This window comes from Phalaenopsis equestris, unplaced genomic scaffold (genome assembly GCF_001263595.1).
Source record: "Phalaenopsis equestris unplaced genomic scaffold, ASM126359v1 Scaffold000595, whole genome shotgun sequence".
In the NCBI taxonomy this organism is placed as follows: Eukaryota; Viridiplantae; Streptophyta; class Magnoliopsida; order Asparagales; family Orchidaceae; genus Phalaenopsis; species Phalaenopsis equestris.
The window spans coordinates 451,236-475,251 of record NW_018165035.1 but is presented as its reverse complement, the minus strand read 5'-3'; the positions used below and the strand labels follow the sequence as shown (position 1 = coordinate 475,251).

The following is a 24,016-nucleotide window of genomic DNA, read 5'->3' as shown; positions in this document are numbered from 1 at the left end:
AGTTTTAAAAATTTCTAAAATTCTGTCTGACACTATTTAGTGTGATTGTTGCTCAAATCATATACAATAGTACATCAAAGAGCCCTTTAGAACAAGTTTGATATGTATCTTTCTATGTATTAGTATCATGCATATAATATTTATAAATAATATATAAATAAAAAAAATTACATTTTTGTTCGTACACACTTGTACAATGCATATTAAACAGTACACTCATGCATCTTAATAAACATTACACTTAATAAGTGAATAATTAAGATCTTGATAGAATGTATATTTAATGATGATTTAATTACTTGTTTGAATGATTTCTTTTGTATTCAAGTATCAATTTTCTTATATCATATGCATATTTATATTATTTTGAAGCAAAAGTACTATAACAAAATCAAACAAATAACTAGATAAATATAAACAATATTTTGAAGGGAATGTACATACGTAGCACACAATTATTATGTATTTACATATCTCACAACTAAAGCTTCATATTTACATACATATAGCACTTCGATGCTTTAAACCTATAAATGATATCTCACGACTAAAATTTCATATTTACATACATATAGCACTTCGGTGCTTTAAACCTATAAATATAAACCTATAAATGAAAATATGAATTTCACTTTTAAAAAGTGATAATAGTGTCATTTTTGATATGGTATGTGTGTAAATATGAAAGTTTAGGTGTGAGATATGTCAATACAAAAGAATTGTGTGCTATCTATCTAAATGCCCCTATTTTACATATCTCTTATGGCAAAAAAATATCAATCTTTAAAAAACAAAAAAAAAAAAAGTTATTCGGCTCAAGTCTATTTATTTACAGCTCAATATATAAAACATAAAACAAGTATCATAATGGTAGCTCCTCATTGCCATGACTTTTCTGGGCAAGTGAGAGAATGCAGAGGGTATGAGGAAGAAAGAAGTAGATGGAAAGGAATACCAAGACTCCAAGATCTGCCTCTTCGCCAACTGCTGGTTGTGGGGGGCTTCTCAGGTATATTTGAATGATGCACCAAATGCAATAGAAACTTGCCACCACCAATATTAATCTCAATGATTTGTTCGAATTTGTTATGATGGAATCTCCATGCTTCACTCTGTAGAGAAACATGAGAAAAGTGTCAGTTAAGTGTCATGTAAATATGGATTTACCAAATCCTGCCAATGCCGAGATTTAGTAAATCCGGAATTTATGGCGAAGCTGAAAAGAAACTGGATTTACTAAATTCAGGAATTCAAAAGTTGTCACAATATTGAATTTAATCCGACTTAAATTTTGTTACCAGACAACCCATAAAGCAAAATATACTTTCGGAAGGCGTCAAATAAGACCAGAATTCCATTAAAAAGGCAATTATGAAGAAGGCATCAAATAAAAAAATAAACTTTACGAAGAAAACATTAGAATCATTGGAATGTTCAGATTGGTTGAACAGTCAAACTTATATAATGATTCTCCTTCTGGAGTTGCCTCCATATCTTCTTTGATAATATTATTATCATTATCATCATCATTAATCTTATCGCATTTAGATGTTTACTAAGAATACTTATTTTACATTCAACAGCTCTGGTGTGGTAAAGGTACTAAACATATTATGTGCAAACTTTTTTGCACAAATGTTATCTAAGTTGCATCAATTCTATCCTTCTTTTGTCCTGATCTTTTGACAAACACTTTCCCTTCATGCATAGACACGAAATTCTCATGGTAACCATCACACGTTTTTTAAAGTTCAAGAAAATCATAATAATATATTTATTTGCTCTTTATATTTTTCATTAATTGTTATACCAAAAAATTCATTTTCAGAGTGAATCTTCATTGAATAAAATCATAATGATTCTCATAGTCCTTTAATCAACATTGTTCACGGTATCAACAACAAAATCCTTCAATTATTTTATCTCTATTAGTTCAAAATTTTATTGAGAAGATTTGTTAAACAAAGTACGCTAATAATACCCATGAATATCTAAATATCAAAATGCATCTCATATGGAACCAAGAGTTATCTTTATGCACCTTCTTCCAAGTTAATTCCATTTATATATAAGTTCATTGCTCTCTTCATTATACTCTTCCAACAAGATCTCTCATTTCTTTACTTCTACTTTCTCGTTTTCCTTAATAACCTCACTTTTAACTAGATTTTACTAACATGATCAACATCATTAGTCATAACCCAACAATTTGGGGGTTAGTTCTATGAATCATCTATTTTCATTTATTCTAGTTAGTGTTGTCGAAGATGTGGAATCTATCATTCGCAAATCGATTCAGACAAACACTATATATTCTAACCAGATCTTATAATTGCTACTCCTATTCTAACTAACTTAATTGAAGTCTGGTTAGGCTCTACGTTGTATACTTCTAAGTACAAATTCAATAAGCTCTACGTTGTATGATTTATTAATTTTTTTTTTTACACTTTTCATTTAGTTTCTTGCAAACAAGTGATATTAATTATTCATCTAATCCATTAATTTTCATCTTCCTACAAAGTTTCCAAATTTCATATGTAAAATTTAATTTTAATTTTAGACCTTTTAAACTTCTGCTCACTTTTCACCCCAATTAGATTAAGTTGTAGACGATAGTTAAAGGATGACATTTTAGCCCTCTCATGCCTATTTTCATACATTGATCAGATTAAGTCATAATAAGTTGCTTATAGGTTGACCCAGGAGCTCAAATTATTATGTTTTTATTAGGTTCTCATACTTGTAATTAAGTCCTCTTTCTTAGTTTTATGTTTTAGTTGCGGGCTTGCCTATATAAGGTTGCCTTAAATGTTAGAAAGGGATAGAGTATTTTGATTGGTTGCAAAATCCTTTCTCGTATCCTTCCGAGTTAAGAAGTTATTTCAGTATCCTAGAGTGGCACCACATGGTCTTTAGCCGTCTTTCTTTCAGTGTATGTATTTTATTCCAGATTTCTTCTTTTCTGAATTTTTCGATTACATATTTTCTGTTTTACTTTGTTGATATCATCATTGTATCAAAGTACACTTCTTGCACATTTCTTCCTTCTTCCTTCCATTTAATTCAATTTCCCCGTAATTTGAAATTCTGTCCAGATTTCTTGTTTTCTTATTCCTCTGATTTCTCTTATCGATGGAAAAACTTTCTGCCAACGAAGAAATTTGGTTTGCTAGATTTTCCAGCATGTTCTAGCGGTATTGCGATTTTCCAGCAGGTCCTTGCGGTGTTGCAGTTTTCCAGCAAATTCTCGCCGTGTAGTCTCTGCTGTCCAACCGGTGGGTTTTCGCCCAGAATTTGCGGACAAGGGACTGATTTATGTCCAGACTTCCTATTTCTGGATTAAGGTGGCTGAAATATCTGTTGCAGTTTTACGATTCTGTGCAAAGGAATTCCAGATCAAAGGATTTTGGTTCCAGTTTTCTGTCTTCTTGACCTTTCCCACGGTGTTTCCTAATTTCTTCCTGCAAGCTGCCTTCAATCGCAGATCATCCAGAGTTCTCTGTAGCCTTCCATCGAGTCCGTAGACCAAAGAAAGTCAGGATGCTGCCAAGCAGAAACAAGTCCGTCCAGCCCGAGATTTGTTTGTGGAAGAATTACAACAAGAAATTCATCATCAACAAGCAAGATTGTCACTTCTTGAACAGCGAGAACCGAAAGAATGTCAGAATGAACCTTGAAATGAGATGACCGGCAAGGCAAGGAAGAAAATAACTTGTTCCATCACGAGACACCTAGTGACAATGAACAACCTCTACGTAAGTTAAGGCGTAAAAATCGACGAAAACCTCCAAATTTCAAAATCAAAATAGATCTTCCTAATTTTCATGGAAGATTGGATCATAACGAATTCGCCAATTGGCTACATATAGTTGAACAAATTCGGGAATTTAAGGAGATGTGGCAAAAACATATCGTCAAACTAATGGCGATCAAATTGAAGAATGCGTCACTTTGACGGGAAAATTTGAAAAGGATTCAACAATTAGAGAAAAGATCCAAGATCACTTCGTGGGCCAAAATGAAGAAAGAAATGCAACGGAAATTATTACCCGATCATTAGTGACAAGAAGTCTTTCATCCGGCTTCATAACCCTCATCAACAAGAGTTACTGTGAAAGAACTTATTGCTGAATTCGAACAGTTGGGGCTGAAATTCAATCTTTTCCAGCCCAAGGAGCATACTATAGCATGATTTTTGGGTGGTCTTCGACCATCTATCACTAATGTAGTTCAAGTTCATATGTTTCGGGCATTACAAGACATGATTAACACGGCGATGAAAGTTGAAAAACAGCAGAAATTGGGTATGAACACTCCAATAAGCATCCTTACCAATGATTTCGGTGGTTCCAGCAAATCAGCCCACTTCTGGCCACAGGTAGGTGGTTGAAAAGCTAAATAAAATGACAATTGTTTTCATGCACGAGGGACTACTACCACAAAGAGGAAAGTAAATACACAGTATACGATGCTTCAAATATCATGAGCTTGGTCACATAGCTTCGAGTTGTCTTAATCGGCACATTATTTCATTAGCGGAGGAGGTTGATCAAGAGGAAAATGGCGTGGTAGAAGAAGAAGATATTAATCCAACGATGGGCCAAATCCTACAGGCAGATGAAGGAGTATTGCCGGTGATAAGATGTCTCCTAAGTATCGAACAATCTTCCAATAAAGATTGGATATAACATAACATCTTTAGAACACGGTGCACAGTTCAAGACAAGGTTTGTAACCCTATAATCGAGTGGAAGTTGTGAGAACATGGTTACAACAACCATGGTGGAGAAATTTGGTCTAGCTACTCATCCTCACCCCCATCCCTACCAACTCACATGGCTCAAGAAGGGGACTAAAATTAAAGTCAATAGGAAATGCATGTTGTCGTTTTCTATTGGTCTAAAACTTTAGGAGCAGCCTTTATGTGATGTGATTCATATGGATGCTTGTTACATATTGCTTGGTTGACCTTGGCAATATGATCGTCATACAATTCATGATGAGTATGCTAAAACTTATTCCTTTATGAAAGAGAGAATTTAAATCACTTTGGTGCCTATGAAATAGGAGATCCAAGCAAGGACAAAAATCAACCCTTTTAACTCATTACTTTTAAAAGAACTCAAGGAGACAACTATAGGGTACTTTTTTATCATAACCGAGAGTTTCGGATAGCTACAGGCAACTCCTTCCGAAGTGCAAGGATTGATATAATAGTTCGAAGATATCTTTCTTGCAGATATTCCTATAAAATTGCCTCCTATGAGAGAGGTGCAACATGTTATTGGTTTTGTGCCCAGTTCGGTCATCCCTATTAAACCTTCATATAGAATGTCTCCAAGAAAGCACGAGGAACTTCAATGCCAAGTGGATAATCTGATCCACAAAAGCTTGGTGCGATGTAGTGCTAGCCCTTGCACGGTTCCAGCTCTCATGGTTCCAAAGAAGGATGAAAAATGGTGCATTGGCAGTTGGCTGTAAATAAATTCACTATTAAATATAAGTTTCTCATTCCTCAATTGGATGGTCTTTTTTATCAACCAAAAGGAGCAGTTATTTTCTCCAACATAGATCTTCGAAGTGTGTACCACCAAATATGTACGTGACATGGAGATGAGTGGAAAACAGAGTTCAAGAAAAGCTATGGGCTTTACGAGTGTACAGTGATGCCGTTCGGGCTTTCTAACGCTCCATGCACATTTATGCGCCTCATAAATCAAGTTTTTCAACTTCTTATGGGAAGGTTTTTTATGATAATTTGATTTATAGCTCTAACAAATCTAAACATTTCCAACATATATAAATTGGTTTTTAGAACCTACGATCACAACAGCTTTTTGCTAATGAGGAAAAGGGTAAAGTCCGAGTTGGTCACATCAGTTTCTTGGGATTTGTGATCTCGGCAGCGGGAATGGAGGTGGATTTCAACAAAGTTGCGGCTATGAGGGACTAGCCAACCCCTAGTTCCTTCACGGAAGTTCGACAGTTCCACGAGTTGGCCGCTTTCTATCGCCAATTCGTCGAGAACTTCAGTACCATCGCTGCCCCGGTAACTAGGCTGCTCAAATAGATCCATTTTTGTTGAACCGAGCAAGCACAAATAATTTTTTATTGCTTAAAACAGGCCCTATTAACTGCCCTAGTTTTAAAGCTTTCAAGTTTTGATCTTTTGTTCGAAGTGAATGAAATGCATCAGGCACCGGTGTTTGAGCCATTCTTAGTGAACAAAGACATCCAATAGCCTATTTTAGTGAGAGGCTCAACGAATCCAGAAGAAAATATTCCACAGATGAAAAGGAATTTTATTCAATCTAAAGGGCTTTCCAACATTGAAGTCATTATCTTTTAGATGACAAATATGTGCTCTTTACATACCACGAAGCCTTTAAGTATCTTCAAAACCAAAAAAAATTGAAAGGAAGATACGCCACATGGATTGAATATATTTCAACCTTTCAATTTACTCTCAAGCACAAATCGGGACTCTCCGATCAAGTAGTTGATGCTCTAAGCTGTCGACAAGCTATTCTATTTGTTCTGCAAGCTAGAGTTGTGGGTTTCGAACAAATACAGAGGAATGTATATCGAGGATCCTGATTTCCGGGTGGCATGACAACAATTTCTAGTTGGAAATTATAAAACCTTCCACATCAAAGATGATTTCCTCTTCAAAAGAAATTGTTTATGCATTCGTACGTGTTCCATTCGAAAAGCCATATTGATGGTAGGACATGACCTGGGTCTAGCTGGTCATTTTGGGAGAGATAAAACTTTAGTTCTTCTTTCAGCCAAATTTTATTGGACCTTTATGCATAGAGATGTGAACCGTCATGTAAAACTATGTTGAATTTGCCATTTAGCCAAAACAAGGAATCAAATTTCAGGTTTTTACCTTTCTTTACCCGTTCTTTTATTTCCTTGGACGAATATTAGCTTGAATTTTGGGGTACCACGCACTCAACGACACAAGGATTTTATCATGGTGGTGTTGGATCAATTCTCTAAGATGGCTCATTTTGTACAGTGCAAAACCTCTTTAGATGACTCACATTTCCAATTTGTACTTCAAAGAGATGTTTTGTTTACATGGCATTCCACGTACTATTACATCGGATCGAGATATTAAGTTTTTAAGCCACTTTTGGAAGACATTATGGGGTAAAATTGGGAGCCAAATTTAAATATAGTTCCGCTTCCCACCGACAAACCAATGGGCAAACAAAAGCTGTTAGTAGAAGTCTTGGAAGTCTTGGGCACGCAGTCAAACTTCCAAATACAGTCCTTTTGAGATGGTTTATGGGAGAAATCATATATCTCCGCTAAATCTTACTGGATTTTCCCATCCAGGCGGTGACACCAGACATTGAGATTCAATTACAAGAAATAAAAAAGCTACATAAATTGGTTCGTGAGAATATCATTATACAGAAAAATATCGACGACAAGCAAACAAGAGTAGAAGGGTGGTTGCCTTCAAATAGGGAGACAAACTGTGGATTCGACTAAGGAAAGAGCGTTTTCGTCCGGAAAGACTGGGAAGCTCAAGGACATAGCCGATGGGCCTTTCCAAATTGTGAAAAGTATTAATGACAATGCTTATTAAATTGATCTCCCCGAATACTACAATATTACTACTACATTGAACATTGTCGACTTGACCTCACATTATGAAATCAATTCTGAAATTGCTTCTCTTGAAGAATCCCCGCCAACTCTGAGAGAATGACGCAGAGGCTGAAATTATTATATATTTTAAAAGAGTGTCATACTTGTAATTAAGTACTATTTCTTAGTTTTTTGTTTTTACTGTGGGCTTGCCTATACAAGATTGTCATATATTTTACAAAGGTATAGAGAGTATTTTGATTGGTTGCAAGAATCTTTCTCATATCTTTTCAGGTTAAGAAGTGATTTCAGTATCCTGGAGTGATGCCGTGGTGGTGATTAGTTGTCTTTCTTTCAATTTATGCATTTTATTTTCCCTCTTTGGGATTGCGGGCCACGTTTCTTCTTTTCTAGATTTTTCGATTGCAGATTTTTTGTTTTACCTTGTTTCTGATATCAGAAGTGATGTCAAAAGAAAACCCTATTCTATCCTACACTACAATCCAGTTAGATAAGGAGACAGCTTCTAGGAAACACCATAGCATAACCGAAACTAAAAAAAATTGAATTTATTTCAGGAGTTTTGATTTATGTTTAATGACGTTTTGTTGTCCTAACATCAATCATCAACTTTTCTAATTCAGACTCAACCAACAATGAAGGTTTCATCTTCTATCATGTCTATGGAATAAAAAAAAATGCAAAGATTAGGGAATATGCCAAGAGTTTTCGCGCTATAAAATTGGCAAAGTTACTAGGAATCGAAAAAATAAATAAATCTCAACAAGGAACCCTTTCACTTTCAAGATATAAAAGCATTCAACAGTTCAAGTTACCCAAAAGCATTCCCTATTTAAATGGTTTGTATATTTTTACCACCAGTTATTTTCAACAAGCTCCTTATAAAATAATGTAATTCTTCTGGATAAAATATAACAGAAGTATTTTCTGTTACCTATTGATATAAATAAATCCAAAAATCAAACAACTGCACAAGAATCCTATAATAAGCACAGAATTCGGGTTTATGGGGGCTCGGCCTTCCCACCATCCTGTACTCAATATCCATGTATACATTGAGGAATGACCATTTTCCTGCAAAGGGAGATAAATCATCAGACAGAAAAAAAGCAAAAAAAAAAAAGCAAAAAACAAAAAAAGAAGAAGAAATAGAAGCTCAACTAAGCATAATAACAATATGATGATGCTGATGATGAGTATAAACTGCTAAAAATTTTTGACATACTTCTTTTGTACCTTTTAAAAGCATAACACTTCTAAGATGTAGTAATTTTGTGTTATACAAACCAGAACAATATAGTCATTCCCTATACCAGACATATCTAGTCCAGAAAATAGAAAAGCATCGTGACCAGAAAGTGAAACAAATCGTTTATTCCATCCATGCAACAATAAGATGCTTTGTCGTGACCAAACATTGATCCAATTACCATGATTCCAAGGAGCAAAAAAACGGAGAAAAAACAAAAAAAACAAACAAACATGTTCAATTTCGACACATTGGAACTAATAACATTCAAAATAGATAATTTGACCAAAATATGTTCAATAAAGGAAAGTCTAGCCATGCTAATCCACAGATGAATGGGGAACTATCATTAGGTCAGCCTAAAAGGGGGAAAATCAGCTTGGAACTGATAAAATGTAAATAAAAAAAGGCCTAAATGCATAGCATGCCTACATAAGTTCTAAAGCAAGGTTATTAGCAAAATATTATTTTTAATCTAATGAAATAGACTACTAAAACGTTTTTGGTTATGTTGCTACAATGAATGCAATTTTACATAGTAATTTATCCAATTACTAAGCTTAGATGTTTAATATAATGATATGTGAAAAATGTTTTTTTTTTTACTTGAAGAAAAAGTTTATATGGGTTCTCAATTAGGATTTAACCGTTTTTTCAAAGAAAATCTTAAATATACCCAAAGGCTAATATATTAAAAGGAAAAGATACAACAAGTTGTATGAGTGGGCCCAAAAGAAGGCACCCAACTCATAGGGTACAACGCACCCAAAGGTCCAAAAATAGAAAATATACATATAATTAGGGATGCCCTAGTTTAGACTTGTCTCTGCCTCTGGTTCTTGGAAGGGAGTCGGCTAACAAATTGGTGAGGTGTGTACGTACCATTACCCGAGAAGTAACAAAAGTATCATCCATTAGATTCCTGAGCTCAAGTAGGTCTCCATTCTTCTTCTTCCTCCTAAATGTGTAAATCTGTCATTCCTCATCCGAAGATTGATTGCTGGATGAGGTGGTAGAACCGTAGTAGAGAGATTACCAACCGTTGTAAGTACAATAAGTTCCAGCGTATGTGAAGAATGAGTTATCGCCTCTGCACCAGATGTTTTCTGAAGATGAGGAGCTGCAAGGCTCTCCTGATTACCAGTCTGAACACTATCCTTTTTAGGTAAGGATCCTTCAATAATGTTATCAATAAGGTTTGAAAGTGTAGGTTGCCCAGCAGAGCCATCCAACATCACATCAGTCTCAGAAACAGAAGTAGTATTGGCAAGGGGGGATCCATAGGTTGAGCAGATGTGTCCATAGCAATGAGGTTAGACCTCTCCTTGTTTACTTGAGCTTTAACTTTCAAATTTGGATGGAGTCTGTGACATTTATCAAGGGTAGGCTCAAACATCTTACAGTGGATACAATAAAAAGATCTATGTTCCAGAACAATTTGTTGTCAATATCTATTGTGAGTTGTGCCCAGCCAGACTTCAGTAATATCAGGTAAGGTAATATCATTTTCCACAAGTATTTTGGTCACAAAAGGTCTGGTTAAGTTTAGGGTGGGCAGATTTAGCTTCATAAATTCCTCAAGTATGACCTCAATAGAGTAGAGAACCTGATGATTAAAGAAATAAAACTTGAGACCAAGTAAACTAATTTATACCGTAAGTAGGAGACTCATGATTTGGGTGAAAATCAGGGGACCACTTGAGTAACTACATTGATTTATTTTCAATGTTAAGATATTTTTTAGATAAAATTCGAGCGTAGTCTTCAGTCAATGTTAACTGAATCAACACATATCTTTTATCAAATAGTCTCACTTTCCACTTGCCTACAAGTTTAAGATCATCAAAACTTTTTCTGATAACTTCCATAGGTGGGTGCCCCCACTGAAATTTCTCAATAAGACCAAACTTGAATTTCTTAGTTAGGGTTGAAATTTGTAAATAAAAAAAGAGTGTTGTTTTACCACTCTTCCTTCTTATCTTCTTAAGAAAATGACAGTCATCCATACCATCACTACATTCCTTATAACTTAAGGGGAAGACAGCAATAGACTCCACAAGATGATTACCTACCACGTGGGCGAAGGAGGCTTTGTCAGAATCAACCGAAGAAAAAGGAAGCGCCATCAATATAAGCGTCGATCCTTCAGCTCGCAAACGCGGAAGAATTTGCACAGAGGATGTCGAGGAACAGAGGACGTCGCGGAAACAGAGGACGCCACGGGAGACTCGCGGACACTTTAGCTAACAGGCGATCCCACAAAGACGCGACGCGCACGACGCCGCCGAAGACGAGCCTCTATCGCAAGTCATTCAGCCTGCCACACGGACACACTCCCGCAGAAGACGAGCCACGAGGATGATGACGCGCGAAACAGACGAAAACAAAAGGAGATCGAGCACGAGCAGTGGAGCAGAAACCAGAGTTCGCCATAATGGTGAAACCCTAGCAGAGCAATATCAAGGAAGACGCCATCGGTGCTGCTTCTAATTAATATATATAAGTGAAGAATTACATTATTTTACCCTTCCAGGTTTCACTAAATTTGGATTTACAAAAATAATAAGTCCTACCAAAATCTAATTCATTGTCATATAGGCCGTATGAGTTTAAGGATATACTAATACTATTTATACATGATATTTAATAAATAAAGTTTCATTTAGGATAGTGTACATTATTAAAAGAAATTTTGATATGATGGAGAACAAAAATTTGTATTAAGATTAATCACACAATATTTGTGAACTTATATAATTAAAATTATATTAGAAGATTAAAAATTAAATAAAAATGACCTATGAGGATATATTGCAACCATAAATCTTCCATCAGCTTTGCCCACAATTCAATACAACATGATCGAATCAAACATGTGGAGATGGATATGCATTCCATAAAAGAGAATCTTGAAAGTGAGTTAATTTGCACTCTGCATTTTCCAAAGAGAACGCCTATATATTTACCAAAGTACTTGACAGTCTTGCTTTCGAAATATCTTATGTAAACTTTCAATTGCAGGTGCATGCCGCCTAGTTTAAGGAGTGCTGAAAATATTATGATTGCTGAAAGAAAGCAGCTGTGAATTTATGTTCTAAATAAGGGAAAATATGCAACAAACTTATGTGATTTAACATGAAAAAAGGGGTGCCAAAGATTTATTTGCTTAACATGAAAATAGGAGATGTCATGGATTGCACTCTTTCACTGGCTTAAGATAGGATGTTTTTTATAACGATTTAATTTTTATATTCTTTGTAAGTAATAGTTTCCAATGGGGTGCCAAAGATTTATTTGCATAACATGAAAATAGGAGATTTCATGGATTGCTCTCTTTCACTGGCTTAAGATAGGATGTTTTTTATAACGATTTTAATTTTTATATTCTTTGTAAGTAATAGTTTCCAATGGCTCTTTAATTAGTTTGTATATAAATACTCATTGGGAGAACGAATAAAATAAGCTTCCTAGCCACTTCTTTTATACATTATGAACTCTTCAGTGTTCATAAGCTTGGTCTTCATCTACTTTATATTTTAATGCAAAAAAATAATTACATCCTAAAAATTTTCTCTTTTAACATAACAGCTCAACGATCTCAAAAGTTATTTTTTTCCAGTGTATTCATCTCTTCTCTCATTGTATCTTTCAAATTCTTAATTTTTTAATATCTTAAACAATGTTTATGGTATTTTAATAACGTTTGAGATAATATTTGTAAGAAAGGATTTATTTGTAGGAGAAATTTTTAAAAGAACATGTACTAGTTTAAGAGGTACAAAGGAAAATGTGTAGTAATGGGTTGATCATTATTTTATGCTTTATTTTTCAAAGCATTCATCTCTTCTCTCATGGATCTATTCAATCATTATTTTTAAATGTCTCAAATAATATTTATGGAATTTTAATAGAGTATATATATCTATACGAAATGATTAATGTGAAAGAGATATTTTTGAAAGGATGTGCACTACGTTATAAAACATAACTGAGAATGTGTGATAATAAGCTGATCGTTACTATGGGAGTTATATAATGACAATTCCAAATCTTGAGCTTGCTTAAACCTTTGAATGGATTCTATAGACCTGAAGATACTTAGGCAAAGGAGTAATGTGTTATTTTTTCATTTATGTACCTGGAATGTCAAGAGAGAATATGTAAAGTTCAAAAAAAAAAAATAACATTTGGTTGTACTATCCTTGAAAACAAATTTGAGTGAAGAAACTTTATTTTTATAAAAAGCGGCACTAGTTTTTTTGTTTTTTTTTTGGCAACCGGTATCCCAGTGTTCTTATAAATGTAAACATAAGGTAAAACTAAAAATGTTTTTGAGAAAGTTTTGCAAAAAAAAAAAAAAAGAAAAAATTCAGCAAGGTAATTCAAGGGACTTTTGATATCAATAACTCGCGAGGGTTTTAGTAAGATATGTAGAGGTTAAGCTAGCTTTTCCCAAATATCTTTTAAAAACTTTATTTAGGAAGCAAAAAATAAGATAACTTTTAGAAGTTGTTTTTTTTTTCTAATCTTATTTTGTTGTGGGGCGATAGGGCACGAGGATTAATAAATATATCAAGATAAAGATTGAAATAATTTGATTAAAATAATGTCAAGCATTATAAATCCTAAATTTTAACATCCATCCAAAATTAATTTTTTATCATAGAGAAAAACATTAAAAGAATAGGACTTCAATTAAAATTTTATTTAATAAAATAAACTCTAAGTAATCATAATGCAATCATCAATAAATATAACAAATTTTAGCTTTAACAATAGTATTGGTTTTTAAAGATCCCCATATAATATGGGGTAACTTACTATGAAAAGAGTAGAGCATTAGAATTCACTATCGAGAAAGAAAACTCTATGATGCTTAACAATTTCAATTCTCACAACTAAAATTTTCAATGCCAACATTTATAAAAAAAGAAGGAAACATAAATGCCTTAGTCTATAATGATGATCCCAAATAGTAATTATATTTAGAATAGGTATGAAGAAACAAGATAAGTGCTGATTTGTCTTAATAAATAGATGTCGTCATTTTTTATAGTTTACCAATAATAATAACAGGTAAAAAATAACATATTGCAGTTATGGTCATTGGTGAGCTTATAATTCAGACAAAAGATTTAATGTTAAGAACATGTAGCACATCATTGAGAGTAAATTTAGAACAAAATAGTTGACCTGCAACAATAGTTAGGGAAATGACTTCTATTTTTCTTTTGTTGAGAAAAAAAATTAAACATTTCAAAAGTGTTGATAAAATTTATCATGCGATTAGTGACTCATGAATATAATATCCAAATTTTTTAGGAATGACTTGAGATTTTAAAAGTAGAAAGAATGAATACCATTTTGAAGTAAAGATTATGACCAAAAAATTATTTTAGACAAAAACTGAAGAAGTTTGTCAACTATTTGATTTCTTTCGAGTCGATCCATTTTAGTTTAACATGATAAGCCTAGCCTTTTGACCTAGATTATTTCCAACATAGCCTCGGACTTTCTATGGTGTTTCTAATATGTCTCTTTAATATGCCCTTTTTCTTGCAGAAAATGCATCATAAGTTATTTTGGAGGAAAAGCATTTATCCTTCTTGAGGGGATTCAGTGGCAAGAAGTTCTTTATATTTTGGTTCTATTGTTGCCATGATCGATATTTCATAATTGGTATTGTCAATTATTATCATTCTTGGTTGACTCGTATGAGTTAAAAAATCTCATTTATGGATGTTATGTCATCTTTGCTCACGATGTGAGCACCAACTTAATCGAATTCATTATTGAGTCCTATAAGAAAATAAAATTTCATAACTACAATTTTGGATAGGTAATGAAGGCGGGGGGACGGATGTCTGTTAAAATATGGCGTGAACGTTGGGATAACAGTGAATCGGAAGACTAAAAGTGTTATTTTTTGCAGTCAAACAGGCAACCAGCAAATTGGATGACAAAGGAGGCCTCCAAACATCCTCAATAGATCACCATTTTGATCCTAGTAGGCTAGAGAGACACCGCTGGAAAGAAATCTAAGGATAAAGCAATCTGATAGAGAAAAAATTGGACAAAATATCCTGAAATGATATAAAAATAGTCAAAAGCCCTCAAAACAATCAAAACTCAAATAATTAGATCCCCAAAAGAAAGTGACCTGATTAGAAAAAAATAAAAAGAAATAAATCAAAAAGGAAATGAATATGCATGAAACAAAAGAAAATTGACACCTCTGTTGTCTTTACGTGCAATCTGCAATTGCAGGACGGTCAATTCCGCAATGTGCAGAATCCAATATTGTTGGAAATTCGTTCTGCAGCCTTGCGGGCACGAACAACTCTCGTGTCATTCTCCCCGACTAGGAGAAACCTCTTATTCTTTGAAAAAGTCTGGATCCCACTATCAAATGTTATTTCCCACAAAAAACTTACAAAGATTGGCGAAGCTATGATTCACCACTCTTGTTTGGCCATCTGTCAATGGGTGTTACTGTCACCACCCGGCCCTATGCTTGGAATAAATAAACAAATACAAGTACAGACGGTCAAATGATGTGAATTAAAATTTATATATTAATCTAAAATTTAAAAAATGGAAAAGCTATTAATTAAATTAAATAAAAAAAGTACAATTAAAATTACATTATTACTGATTGTCTGCATCTTCTATGAACATTTTTCTTTCTATAGTTCATCTTTAATCACTTCATTAACTTGAAAAAGTTAATTTAAAATAGTAACGAGTCAAACAAGCCAGTGAATACTCATACTCCTAAACTACAGCAATACAAGGAAAAGAACAACATGAATGATGTTTAAGCTTAATTATAAATCAATATAAATATTTAACATGTTATTCACAGAGTTTATATCAATATCTTTTCATATTTATACAACCTTTTCGGGAGTACCGTCTAAAAACTGTACCACTTAAAATACTTCAATATCAATATTCATTTTCATTTACGTGCACAGGTACATTAGTGTTCCCCGACTAATATCATCAAGGGTGAATCAATCAATGTCATTCATACTCATACAAGCAATCTATGCAAATTATATCATTCATAATTCTATATCACTCACTTATAATGCATTGATTATTTCATATTATGAGATTATAGACATTCGCTGATTGCATTAATCAAGCATAGTTAACGACCCATAAAATTGGTTTAGAAGAGGTATCAAAATAATGTTATAATTTAAGAATACGAGTACTCACCTTGATGCCGACTAATTTGTTATTTGCCTTGAGGTCAATTATTCTAAAATCAAAAAACTAAAACATGATATAAAATTTAATTAACTAATTATTTTTAAATAATCTATTAACTTTTCATTATTTAAATGCTAATTTTTTCTTTATATAATCACACTTAATTTCTATTCAATAAATATATATTTTTGTATATAAATATTTTATTATTATTATTATTATAATTAATATATTGATTTAACAAAACCTTACCTTGGTCGAGCCTTCCTCCCCCTCGCACGTCGCACGCAGAAGGATCCTGCGACGACACTCTTCCTCTCCAAGCTTTCGGTCGAATGACGAAGGCTTTGCACTTCTCCTCCTTCCTCTCTACGAGCCGCACGTCAGAGCCTCCTTCCTCTACGAGCCGCAGAGATACAACTTCTTCTTCCTCTGCAGCTTGCACTCGCACCCTAACCGCTCGAAGCTGACAAACATACCAACTAAAATAAATCCAAAGATAAAACACTCCAATAGAGAAAATCATGTAAAAACATCTCAAAATAACAGAACAATAGTTATAAGTCACTCAAAACAACAAAAACTCATACATAATAGATCCTCAATAGAAATTATCGTGATTAAAAAGAAAGAAATATGAAATAAATATGCTTGAAATAAAAGAAATTGGTGTCTTTGTTGTCCCTCCGTGGAGTCCACAATCGTGGTTAGCCAATTTCGTGATACACAGAATCCCGCATCGCTGGAATTTCATTCCGCAGTCTTGCGAGCATGAAGAGATCCCGTGTCAATAAGTCTATATGATAGCTTCCCAACAAACTTTTGAGGAGTTAATAACATTTATGATTTATTGATTTTAAGCATCACGTTGTCCAATAATCATAACAAGATCATGAATGGTTGTTTCATCCCAAAATAAAAATTTTAACTCTTTTAAATTTGGAGGAGAATCAACAAAATGGATTTTTTTTCATTTTCTTTCACAATCTGAGACCACTTTCGGTAATTTTCTTCCATTCAAACAATATGATGTTTGTAGCCCGTGGGATTCTCCTTTAGCCTAGTTTTCACCATTCATAATAATCGACCCTTTGAAAAATAAATCAAAAAAATCAAACATATGCAAAAAGAAGAATAAATAAAGCACCCGGCTGCATTTTACTAAAGCGGTCGTGCATCAAGCACACCAGTGATTCAAAGGCAATTGTCTGCTTAGGGCGCCAAACCACAAACACGGTATACAAGAGAATACTTAAGACACTTGAAATGAAATGGAAAGAAAAGTCATTTCTAATTTTAAACCAAGTTTATAAGAAGAAGCGGCATCTTGAAAAAACAACTGAAAGTAGGAAGAAGAATATTTTGCTAACAAAAAGGGATTGCATTACCGACATAGAACCCTAGATTACCAAATATCATATGTTCAATGACCTAAACATAAACAACTACTCTGCCACAGTTTATACCTGTATATGGGTTGTCATCAAACAATACTATTGGTAATATAAGAACTTGTGCTTAGTAAACAGCAAAACCAAAATGTTTTGGTGGTGGTGGAAAATGTAGCATTATTTTATCTTGAAAATGATTTCTATATATATATATATATATTTATATTTATATTTTCAAGCAACTTCATCACAGCAAAAAATGATTTCTATATAAATACGCACATGCATACACATATTCTATTTTATTTTATCAATTTCATTAAAATGAATCCAATAAAATGCTGTAAATTGCTTCTAAGGCATAAATAGCCTATATTATGACTAAAGTCGCAGTCCTAACAACTGGGTCGTAACAAGCATACAAGCACATAAAAGCTATGTCTATACTCATGGGTAATTAAAGTTAATACATCAATATTTAGTTATGCATTAGTAACAATCTTCATGATCACTGAGAATAAATTATGGTATTTTTTACAATGTACCAGCAACAATTTGAAAAATAGGACCATTCTCATCAATTTTCACAAAAAAGGAAAACTGAAAAGAAAATGCCTATTTATGTAATTTTACTTTCTAAAGTCAAATAAGCACAAGCAAAATATCTAACGGTCACACAAAATTACCGAAAAAAATATAATGAGGCAGACCTCACAAGAAACTTCTTATCCCTCCGGAATGCTCATGGGTAGAGTAATGACCTAAGACAAATAACGAGAAGTTCCCGGGATGATAATGCCTTGTAAAAGAGCATAATAGGAAAAAATTTAAAGCGCCGAAAGAGAGACAAAAAGTAGAATAAGTAGAATAGAGAATGATAGCTATTGAGTAAACCCAAAAAGATGGGAAACATGCTAGTAATTCTTAAAAACAACTCTTTAACCATGTTACTTAAAAAACTCTTCCAAGCTCTTTGTTCTGCACTACAATATTCCACAAGCTTTAACTTGTGAGTCATACATTGCCAAAGGTGAAAGAGTGCCCCTCTTGTGGCAAGCTGGTAGCTCATACTCCATGGTTTTATTGTTAGTAAAGATTGCTTTGTTCTTGAGAGTTTTCCAGTCAGCTCACTCTCTAGGATAATCATAGTTGTCAACCAGTTGATTTTAACGTGTCATCATCTAGTTAAGTAAGATTCCTATTTTACATTCTTTGGTGGGCCACCTCCAGTATATGCAGTTGTCATTAGGATGTAGATGATAATGATGAAAAAGATGAAGATTAACTTCTAAAACTTTCCCTTTCCCCTATTTTCTATTGTTTGTCCAAAAAGTCTAAAACTCGTCGTTCACAAAAAGCTCATGTTTGGCTCGTTAAGTAGTTTATGTTTGATTCATTCATTAAGCAAACGAGTGGAACACGAACACTTTTTTAGCTCGGTTTATAAGCAAGTCGCACATGAACAAATGTTTATTCGTACGTGTTCAGCTCATTTTGGCTCGAAATAATTAATATATTAAATAATAATATCTATTTATATTTTTTTATATTAATTTTTATGTTGAATTTAAAAAATACTAAATTTATTCTTTTTAAAGAACTATTTGGGTGATATAATATAAAAACCTATGTGTTTAGATGTTAGTATGTAAATAGTAAGATTTGGTTGGTATGTGTATAAATGCTCTAAGAAAAAAAGGCTAAAATTTTGCCCACCAACGGCCCCACATATCAATATTTGTCGGTGTTAGATATGTAAATGCAAGGATTTGGATGGTTTGCATACTAATCCTGCCAAAATTTAGCACCTGTTGTCCCGCCTAGGGCTATAAAAAACACTCGTTGTTCAAGAATATCTCATGCTTGGCTACTCAAGCAGCTCATGTTCAAATCGTTTATTAAGTAAGCGGTCGAACACAAACAAATTTTATAAGCTCAAATTATAAACGATTCGAACGTGAATAACCTTTTGTTTGACATGTTCAGCTCATTTTTGCTTGAAAAAAGATAAATTATATTTATTATTTTTTAATAAAATATAATATATATTTAAATCTAAATTTAAATCACTGCGCCTCGCGTGGTCATGTATTCTTCACTTCTTATTGCATAAGAATGTTGCAAGTTGGAGTCTAACACCCTACATTTATTTTTCTAGGTAATTTAATCGAGCCAATTTCAGCCCAAACGCAAACAAGAATATGTAAATCGGGTCGAACACGAACACATTCTGTATGAGCAATTTTGAACATGAGCCAATTTCAAATAAAATTAATTTTGAATGAGCCAAGCATGAGCTCGCTCAAGCTCGGCTCGTTGCCTTACCCAAGATATATAAAACATCCACTCATTTTAATGAATTGATCAAGTATTGTTACAACCCCGCCCCTATATATACTACAACTAAAATTGCATTCCCCTTCAAAAAACAAAAAAAACTTTAAAAATAAATAAATAAATAAATAAACCAAAATTACATTCCGCGTATTCAGTTTTAGATATAATCAAACAAAAACATTTGACTCCAAAGGCCTCCATTATGGTATATTTCCATAACATTAAAAATGTCTCTAAGAAATATATTAAGTGACCTGATAGATGCTTGGTTTAATCAATACCTCATCAAAGTAAACATCAAGGTTGCAACCTTTTGTTGTTACGAACGCATTATTCATCAACCTTAGATGATTCACTCAAATATTCTTTAAACCAAAAGGCATAATTTTGTAGCAAAAGCTATCTCCATCAATGATAAAACTTCTCATTTTCAGAATTCATCCTGTTCAAATAGTAACCAGAGATTACATTGATGAAAGGTTAGGAATCAATACTATATATAATATAAGAATCCTTTGGGCCGGTGTCATTCATTCATTTAAAATCGAGCCACAATTTGGATTTGTCGTTAGTTTTCTTCGGTGTAAAAATATTGAAAATCCAATTGAGATATTTGGACTTTCCAAATGAATCCATCATCTAAAAGTCTGTTTACCTCTTGCTAGATGGTGTGTTAGATTTATGTGGGGAACTTTCTCCTTTTGCTTGATGGCTTTGTTACCAAAACTGATATAGGCAATAACAAGCAATGCATAAATCAATTAAAGCCATCTCAAAGGACACCAAAGCAAATACATCTAAGTTAATACAAAGGAGATTAATAAGTCTTATTGGGAACTTATCATCAGAGAAAAAAGTAATCCAAAAATTTCTCCTAATAGTATCACTTCCTTGATCAACACTCAACAAACTCCTTGACTAAGTTCAAAAGTAATAAATTCTTCATGAATAAACTTTTCCTTAAAAAATCTAACAAGAGAAGCAGAGATTTGTCAAAGCCCGTCCTATTGGAGGAAGGCAAAATAGAATGCAGGCTAGACTTCCATTGTCAAAGTCGATTCTGAATGAATGTTGAGTTCTGCCACTATCAAATTGTCATAAATGCTTTGATATAATGACAAATTTTCACCATAAGAGGTGTGAAGACTATCTAATGAGACTTCAACACTAGCTTCTCCAGTGAATGGCATGTAAGCATATAATCATTTTGATACAACTATACCTGATTTGCTCACCAATCTGCTGATTATTGTTACAAAATTTAGCCTGAAACTCCTTCAAATGAACCTTCTCGAGCAACTTCTTAAGAAGGTACTTTAAGCACTCAGCAATCATCCGTTTCATAACTATGATCACATGGTGGAGACAATAATTGTTCATGTATCTCTTATTTGTTGTCTTCCTAATAGATTTTAACTGCTTCAAATATTTTTTGTTTTGAATCTCCTCCATGATTGCAAAGACTAGATAGGCCAAAGGAGGCCTGTTGATATTTTGTTGTATATGCTGAGGCTGAGCAGGTAAAATGATATAATTTATATGGCCTTGATGACAATTTCTCATGAACAAGCCTTCTTAAGTGGATACATCCCTTCAATCCTGGTTTTTATAGTGTTGTTTCTGATGACAAGTCGAACTCGCTTTACTATTGCTCATTTAATGAAGTAGCATAGCCTTCAATCAAGTAGTAAAATGTAGAGAGGCTGTGCTCATGAGTTAACATATTTGGTTGCCTTTGCAGCATATCAATTTTCTATTGTTTATTCTTAGCAATGATGAATTTGTATCACCCACAACCTCATGTACGTGATTATTTAACTTGTCAAAGGTTAAAGTTTCATAATGAAAGTTGATCGAGTTGCACATTAGTAAGAATTAACATAGCTGATAGGCATAGTGGTAATTTTAAAGATTATTATTTTATACCAATAAATTATATTTTTATAGTATTAAAGTAGAAAAAAAAAACTTGATTTAATGGTTGATGATGGAGATCAAAAAACACCTACCTTTGAAACAGAGGATCTATGTATTGCCCACTACTTCTGCAACAAAGATACTAGAAATGCGGAGCAACAAAAAACTGATAAAGGAGACTCGGAAAAGGAGACGGTATAGAATATGGAGAAATTTACAAATATAATTGAAATAATTTTTGGCTATTGCAAGTGGCTGGAAAAGCTTCCTCATACTTCTAAGAAGATGGCGTCAAGTTAGGTAATAGAAGTTACGATGAAGAAACAAAGAAAAGAACACAGAAGGTAAGTAAAGACGACGACCAGCTTCAAACTGGAGGGTGGAAAAGCTCCAACAATAGGCCCGGTCTCCACCTTGTCCAACGGTAAAAACATTAAGTCTCCACTCCATTAGAAGGGTGAGACCGTCACCTTACAAAACTCTCACCTGCTTAGCATATCTTAGGGTTGGAAATGAAAGCACAAAATACCAAAATCATCAAACAAAACTATCCGCTAATCCATGTTACTCACCTCAAATAGATGATCAAGGAAAAAATGCGACAAAGAACCCGCAGCCACGAGACAGAAGCACTGTTTCCTACTCAAAGCAACCTAAGCACGCCAGTAAACTGTCGCCGTTTTAGAAAACTGAACAACCCAAATCCAAGAAATTAGAAATAAGTACTAAACTTACCCCTGAAATAGTATCGATCAGGCCCTTCTGGAGGAGGACACGAGAGAGCCAAGCATAGAAAAAAGAAAGTGGAAATCCAAGGAGCAGGATGTAATAGAAAGGGTGATGGATGAGCTCCATGGCTAAGTCCCCGAGACGGCGGCCGCCAGATCCATCGGGGAAAAAGGAGGCGAGCCATTCGGCAAAGGAACCCAGATCGGGGCCGAGGAAAGCGTTGGCGGCGTAGAAGAGGCAGTGCTGAGGAGTGAAGCGGCCATTGCTCAAGCGCATGAGGCCAGTTCCGGCGCCGAGAGCGTACATGATGTGCGGCCCCGGACCCGGCATCGTCGCCGGCGATATGGTGGAATCGAGTGGAAGGATACAGAGAACTGGGAAGTCAAAAGTGAAGGGGAGTTGGACGAGAAATATTTGCGTACGTAAGGTACGCAGAGCTATATGGGAGGGTATTCGAGTATTTTATTCTATAACCTTCACACAGTAACTTATAAATGAATGACCGCAGAAACTAAGATCACATGTAAATTATGCAAATTATGGGGAGGTTACAGGGGTATAATGCAGATAATTTCTCAATATTCTGCGTGTGTTAGACGTACGTAAATATTTCTTGAGTTAGGCTGATATATATATTTTTAGAGAAAACAGGAACACCCACCAAATAATTTTTTCATTTTTACTGATTAATTTATAAATATTAGTATTTCAGGTGATATGTATGTCATTATTCTGAGATTTGATATTTTGTAAGCAAGTTGATAAAATGTATAATAATTTACATTTAAATGCTAATAGCAAAATTTTAAAATATAAATTTTAGAAGTTTTAATATTTAAAATAATAAAAAAATTTCAATAAATATAAATAATCTTGCAAAGTTGGATTAGGATTAAACATTATCAAATGAAATCTACGAGGTCTTTTTTTACTGGTGGTTTGACAACGAGCAACAGCTTTAATGTAGTTGTTGGAGTTGAATGGAAAATATTTGTGTACATAAGACGTGCGTAAGACGTACGCAACATTCGTACGTCAGGGGTTATTCAGAGGGTACAGGAGGGTTATATCAAATTATACCCCCATGTAACCTCCGTGTAGCAGCGCTGCGTACGTCTTATGTACACAAATATTTCCCGGGTTGAATGGCTATTTCTCCACTTCTTAAAAATGTGTACAGATAGTTTACAAAGAGGTTACAGGGGGGTTACATGGGGTATAACCCCGATATAACTCTCATGTACCCCTTGAATAACCTCTGGACGTACGCAGCGCCGCGTACGTCTTATGTACACAAATATTTTCTGGGTTGAATGGCTATTTCTTCACTTCTTAAAAATGTTTTGTTTATGAGCCCTTCCATTTTTCAATTTAGATCATCTTTGTTATTCTATCTCTAATTCTTATAAAATTCTTAGGTTAGTTTCCTGAAAATTTTAAGTTCAACTCCTGTCACTTTTTTAATTTAGAAGGCGGTGCATCTCGACAATGCAAGACAAGATGAAATAAATAAAATATGTTTTTCATTATTAAAAGGAATAAT

The 24,016-nt window shown here is 33.9% G+C and overlaps 1 protein-coding gene across 4 annotated transcripts; it reads right to left on the bottom strand.

The window, feature by feature from the left end:
• Positions 1–747: 747 nt before the first annotated feature.
• Positions 748–22,915, bottom strand: LOC110029556. 4 transcript variants are annotated; one of them, XM_020731901.1, is made up of 5 exons: positions 22,480–22,915; positions 22,317–22,397; positions 16,352–16,565; positions 8,564–8,703; positions 1,027–1,112 (listed from the first exon to the last, which is right to left on the bottom strand). In XM_020731901.1, exons 1-4 carry the CDS (start codon positions 22,801–22,803, stop codon positions 8,564–8,566), a joined length of 759 nt encoding a protein of 252 aa, XP_020587560.1. In that variant the 5' UTR covers positions 22,804–22,915; the 3' UTR covers positions 1,027–1,112. The 4 variants fall into 4 exon arrangements, 3 of the variants coding, with proteins under 3 accessions (XP_020587559.1, XP_020587561.1, XP_020587560.1); XR_002294553.1 differs by lacking the exon at positions 1,027–1,112 and adding an exon at positions 15,112–15,386 and having other exon boundaries at positions 8,632–8,703; XM_020731900.1 differs by lacking the exon at positions 16,352–16,565 and having other exon boundaries at positions 748–1,112.
• Between the last annotated feature and the right edge of the window lie 1,101 nt (positions 22,916–24,016).